The 6,000-nt window shown below is 37.1% G+C and overlaps 1 protein-coding gene across 1 annotated transcript in view; it reads left to right on the plus strand.

Moving 5' to 3' along the window:
• CASK (calcium/calmodulin-dependent serine protein kinase (MAGUK family)) overlaps positions 1-6,000 on the plus strand; it is a 437,172-nt gene that overhangs the window by 387,877 nt on the left and 43,295 nt on the right. The window contains exon 15 of the mRNA XM_012642796.1: positions 4,033-4,111. Coding sequence (XP_012498250.1) covers positions 4,033-4,111 — 79 coding nt within the window. The remainder of the gene's footprint in view (positions 1-4,032; positions 4,112-6,000) is intronic.

Raw genomic sequence — 6,000 nt, forward strand, 5'->3', positions numbered from 1 at the left:
GTAAAAGGATGGAAAAAGATATGCCATGGTAACATTAATCAAAAGGAATCTGGAGTGGCTATATTAATATCAAAGCATATTCTCAGACCACAATAGGATTAAATTAAAAATGAATAACAGAAAGAAAAATCCCCAAATACTTGAAAACTAAATAACACAGTTCTGAATTACTCATAGATAAAAGAAATCAAAAGTGAAATTAAAAAATATTTTGAATTGAATGAAAATGAACCACAACAAATCAGAATTTGTGGGATGCCACTTGCTTTTTCAAAACATTCCTCAAACTGTGCTTTCCTCTAAACTCTACAACAATCAACACGGGAAATTTCTGTGACCAAATGTGGGGTTTTCCCCCACACACACCAAGCAGCAGATACCAGCTGAGCATCTTCTAATTCAATCACGACACTCCAACACTGTCTCCCTGGAGACAGTGTCAGGTCCCACGGGTTGAGGGCTCATTTCCCAAGACTGATTTCTCCTCCCCACCAGTTGCAAGTCCAGGCCTTGGGAACTTCTGACCGACTGGCTTCAAACTGGGCTTCCCGCGACCTGGGCACAGAGTTTCCATGCCTGTGCACCACCTTCCAGGAACCTCCTTGTGTTTGGCTGTCTGGAAGCTCTCCAAATCCTCTTGGGTTTTTATGGAGGTTTCATTACATAGGCATGATTGACAATGATGTAGAAAGGTGATTGGACAAAAAGCACATGATCTAAACCCAGTAAGGCCTGTCTGTTCAGCATTCTTTCCTCCAGGGTATGGGGTAGGACCCTCTCTGGAATGAGGGTCTTTTGACCCACAATCAGATTAGAGTCCTGCCTTGGGCAGGTGAAAGGAGGACAGGAGAAGATCAGAAAGAAATTCTGTTTCCTGAGACCTGCTCCTGAGGCCAACATCATAACAAGGACTAGAGGAGTTATGAGCCAGGGACTGTGGACAAAAACATATACACACATACATACATACATACATATATCATAACACCATACCACTAAAACAGTACTTAGGGAGAAATACATACCACTAAACACCTATATTAGAAAAGAAGAGGCCGGGCATGGTGGCTCACGCCTGTAATCCTAGCACTCTGGGAGGCCGAGGCGGGCGGATCGTTTGAGCTCAGGAGTTCAAGACCAGCCTGAGCAAGAGCGAGACCCCGTCTCTGCTAAAAATAGAAAGAAATTGGCTGGACAACTAAAAATATATAGAAAAAATTAGCCGGGCACGGTGGCGCATGCCTGTAGTCCCAGCTACTTGGGAGGCTGAGGCAGAAGGAACCCTTGAGCTCAGGAGTTTGAGGTTGGTGTGAGCTAGGCTGACGCCACGGCACTCTAGCCCAGGCAACAGAGCAAGACTCTGGCTCAAAAAAGAAAAAAAAAAAGAAAAAAGAAGAAACATCTCAAATCAATGACCTCAGCTTCCACCTTAAGAAACTAGAACCAAAAGGAGTAAATTAAACCCAAAGTGAGTAGAAGAAATAATGGAGATCAAAGTGGAAATTAATGAAATAGAAAACAAAAAAGTGATAGAGTATCAGTAAAACAAAAATAGTTTTCCTTTGAGAAGATCAGACTGATCAGGGAAAATGCACAATCGGGGAAAAAAGAGGGCACAAATTACCAACATCAGGCATGAGAGAAGTGGCAGAATCTGCAGATATAAAAAGGATAATAAGGAAATAAGATAAACAGATTTATGCTAATAAATTCAACAACTTAGATAAAATGGAAAAATTCCTTGGAAGACAGAAACTACAAAAGTTCATTTAAGAAAGAATAAACTGAATTGTCCTACACTATTTAAAAATTGAATTTGTAGTTAAAAACCATCCCTCAAATAAAACTCCAGGACAAGACAGCTTCATTGGTGAATTCTACCAAACATATAATAGGGAAGTAATGCCAATTCTGTATAAACTCTTCCCAAAACATTGGAAAAGAAGGAATTTTTCCCAACTCATTTTTTTTTTTTTTTGAGACAGAGTCTTGCTCTGTCACCTTGGGTGGAGTGCAGTGGCGTCATCATAGCTCACTGCAACCTCAAACTCCTGGGCTGAAGCAATCCTCTGCCTCAGCCTCCCAAGTAGCTGGGACTACAGGTGCGCGCCACCATGCCCATCTAATTTTTCTATTTTTAGTAGAGACGGGGTCTTGCTTTTGCTCAGGCCGATCTCAAACTCCTGAGCTCAAGGGATCCTTCTGCCTCAGCTTCCCAGAGTGCTAGGATTACAGGTCTGAGCCAACGTGTCCAGCCCCAATTCATTCTATAAAGCCAGCATTACCCTAATATCAAAACCAGATGAAGACATTACAAGGAAACTACAGACTAGTAGTCCTTATGAATATGCATGCAAAAATTCTAAACAGCATTTTAGAAAAACAAACCCAACAATATATGAAAAGGTTAATATGTGCTCACTTCACTAAAATATAAACAATACAGAAAATATTAGCATGGCCAGGCATGGTGGCTCTGACCTCTAATCCCAGCTACTCAGGAGGCTGAGGCAGGAGAATTGCTTGAGGCCAGGAGGAGACCAGCCTGGGCAACATAGCAAGACCTCTGTCTCTTAAAAAAAAAAAAAGAAAAAGAAAATATTATCGTGACCTTTGTACCTCCATATAAGGGTAATACACAAATGCCTGAAGTGTTCCATATCTTTAAAAGAGAAGAATATGTTATGACCAAATGGGAATTAACCCAGGAATACAGCTTTACTTATAATAGCCAAAAAAAAACAATTCAGTGGGTGAATGGATAAACAATCTGATATGTCCATACAATGGAATGCTATTCAGCAAGAACAAAGAATGAACTATTGATACATGCAGCAGTATGGTGGAATCTCAAAATAATTATGCTGAGTTTAAAAAAAGCAACAAAAAGGAGTACACACTATAATTCCATTTATGGACAGTGCAAACAAATCTATAGTCAGCAAAAGCTCACTGCGTCAGCTTTTTGACTGATCAGCAACTATCAGCTTTTTGACCAGCATATCAGTGGTTGCTTGGGAATGTGGTGGGTAAGACAGAGGGATGGGAGTAAATTACCAATGAACATGAGGAAACTTTTGGTGGTGATGAATATATTCATTATCCTGATTATAGTGATAGTTTCAAATTATCAAATTGTACACTTTAAATATGTGTCTGTCAATTATACATCAATAAAAACTGGTTTTATTTATTTATTTATGTTTTAGAGACAGAATCTCATTCTTTTGCCCAAGCTAGAATGCAGTGACACAATCAAAGCTCACTGCAGCCTTGAACTTCTGGGCTCAAGCGATCCTCCCACCTCAGCCTCCTGAGTAACTGGGACTACAGGCGCACGCTACCATGCTCAGCTAAATTTTAAAAAATTTTTGGTGGAGACAGAGTCTTGCTATGTTGCTCAGGCTTGTCTCAAACTCCTGGCCTCAAGCAGTCCTCCTGCCTCAATCTCCCAAAGTGCTGGGATTATAGGCATCAGCCACTACACCCAGCCAAAAACTATTTTAAAAAAATAATTGGCACACGGGCACATAGAATGATATAATGGACATTGGAGACTCAAAAATGGGGAGGGTGGAAGGGAAGGATAAGGGATGAAAAATTACCTATGGGGTACAGTGGACACTATTTGGGTGATGGGTACGCTAAAAGCCAAGACTTAACTACTATACGATATATACAGGTAACAGAATTCAATTTTTACCCCTAAATCTATTAAAATAAAAAAATAATAATTGACAATATGAAAAATAGAGCAACATGGAAAGTAATCATATTATAATTAGAAGATTAAAAAGCACTATATAAAATATATGTATACTATTATTATAACAATAAAAATACCAAAAATAGTATTACTGTCAAGGAGCAGTTTTGTGTGTGAAGGGTAATGGCTGGTCTTCTCCATTTTCCAAATTTTCTTTAATGTTTTCACTTTTGTAGTTAAAATTGTTTATGGCAAAATTACAAATATTGAAAGATATGCTCTCTCATAGTAATTCTTCTTTTACTGAATTTTTTTTTTTTTAACAGGGAATCACTCTAAAAATGAATGAGCTAAATCACTGTATCGTTGCAAGAATTATGCATGGGGGCATGATTCACAGGCAAGGTAAGTTTCATATGTATTTCTTTCTTTGCCTTCCTTAACTTTTTCTCCTGTAGCCTAGTCAAGAAAGTGTTTTTTATGATCCATATAAAAGATAGGTTTGTTATCTTTGATTTCAATCACTGTTGGCCTCCATTGGTTGTTGTTATCTGCACTTGCTCCACCATATAGATAATGAAGGGAGGGTATGTTAGAGTTCTGTTGGCTGGAACATCTCTGGATTGTTGTTAGATTGTGACTTACTAGAGACCATGGGAGATAAAGCAAAGTATCACATCAGGTCGCAGGATATAGAGGAGACATCTATTCTGGAATATTTGATATAGATATAAAGTTAAATAACAGTTTAAGAATTGCTTTCTCATTCAGGAATAAGATGTGCTATTTATAAATGAGGACATCACAGAGTTAGATGAATAATAATACAAAAATTAAATGGTAAGATAAGAGATGTCAAATTGATTAAATTCTTAATACCTGCTACAGTAAGTGCTGTTATTCTATGGAGGGAATTCACTAAGAACTGAAGTAGACGAAGAATGATTTTTTAAGATAGTGTAACTTCAGTTAACTCTCAAGGATTGACAGGGTTTGGACATGCAGATTTAAGCATTTTTTTTTTGAAAGGACTGAGTTATATGCACTAGTATTCAGAGGATGCTCCAAAAATGATTCTCCTGGCAGACTTCTTTTCTTTGACAGAGGGTTATTGTTGTACTTGACACCTCTTTCCTTACCCCGAGAGAACAAGAAGTAACACCCTAAGCATTTTAGTGCCTTATTCTCCTTGAGAGATGACCACTGTGTACACATGATAGTGTCTGGCATCACTGCTGCTTTCAGGGGGGTCTTTATAGGCATAGAGAGTATACAGCATTCCCCAAGAAGATGTTCAGTCTTAGATTCCAGTATGTATTTTTTGTTTGTTATTTTTAATAATTTGCTATATATTCAGTAAAATCATAAGATCATTCTTTCTTTAAACTCTCTTTGTTACATTACTGCATTTGCTAGGACCTATGGTCTTTAATGGAAGTGGTGTAGCAGACATCCTTGTTCTGTTCCTGTTTTTAAAAGGAATCTTTCCAATGTTTCCCCATTAACAATAGTACATACCTTTTATTAGGGCTAAGAAAGTTCCCTTATATTCTTAGTTGCTGAGCATTTTAATTGTGATTGGGTTTTGGATTAAATCAAACACTTTTTCTGCATCTGCTGTGGTGATCATTAATTTTTATCACCTTTGCATTTCTCAGATTAGTCATTGTGTATTATCTTGTTTTATGTACTGCTCTATTCTGTGTTCTAGTGTTTTGTTTAGGATTTTGTTATTTACATTTTTGAGTGACACTGGCCTGTAGTTAATTTCCCTTTCTTGTACTTCTCTGTCTGGTTTTAGTTTCAACGTTACATTAGCCTCATAGAATGACTTGGAGAGCATTCCTTCTTTGATGCTCTGCAAGACTTTCTATAATATTGAAATGATTAATACCTTGAAAGTTTGACAGAACTTGCCTATAAAAATATCAGAGCCTGATGTTTTAGTTTTGTTTTTTTACAACTGCTTCAATTTCTTTTACATTTATAAGGCCATCTAAGCTTTCTATTTCTTGAGCGAGTTTTGGTAAATTATATTTTCCTAAAATATCTAAGTTTTTAAATATTATTGTAGAAAGCTTCTTCATAGTATTCTCTTACCTTTTTATTCTCTGCCTTCTCTATAATTATGTCCTCTGTTCATTCCTAATATTGTTTATTTGTGCCTTCTCTTTTTTCTCTTGATCAACCTTGGCAGAGGTTTGTTCAAAAATGTACTTTGGGTTTTGTTCATTCTCTCCATTTTATGTTTATTTTCTGTTTGATTATTTTATAACCTAATTTTTTTTTTTTGA

Source organism: Propithecus coquereli, unplaced genomic scaffold (genome assembly GCF_000956105.1).
Source record: "Propithecus coquereli isolate 6110/MARCELLA unplaced genomic scaffold, Pcoq_1.0 Scaffold188, whole genome shotgun sequence".
Classification (NCBI taxonomy): Eukaryota; Metazoa; Chordata; class Mammalia; order Primates; family Indriidae; genus Propithecus; species Propithecus coquereli.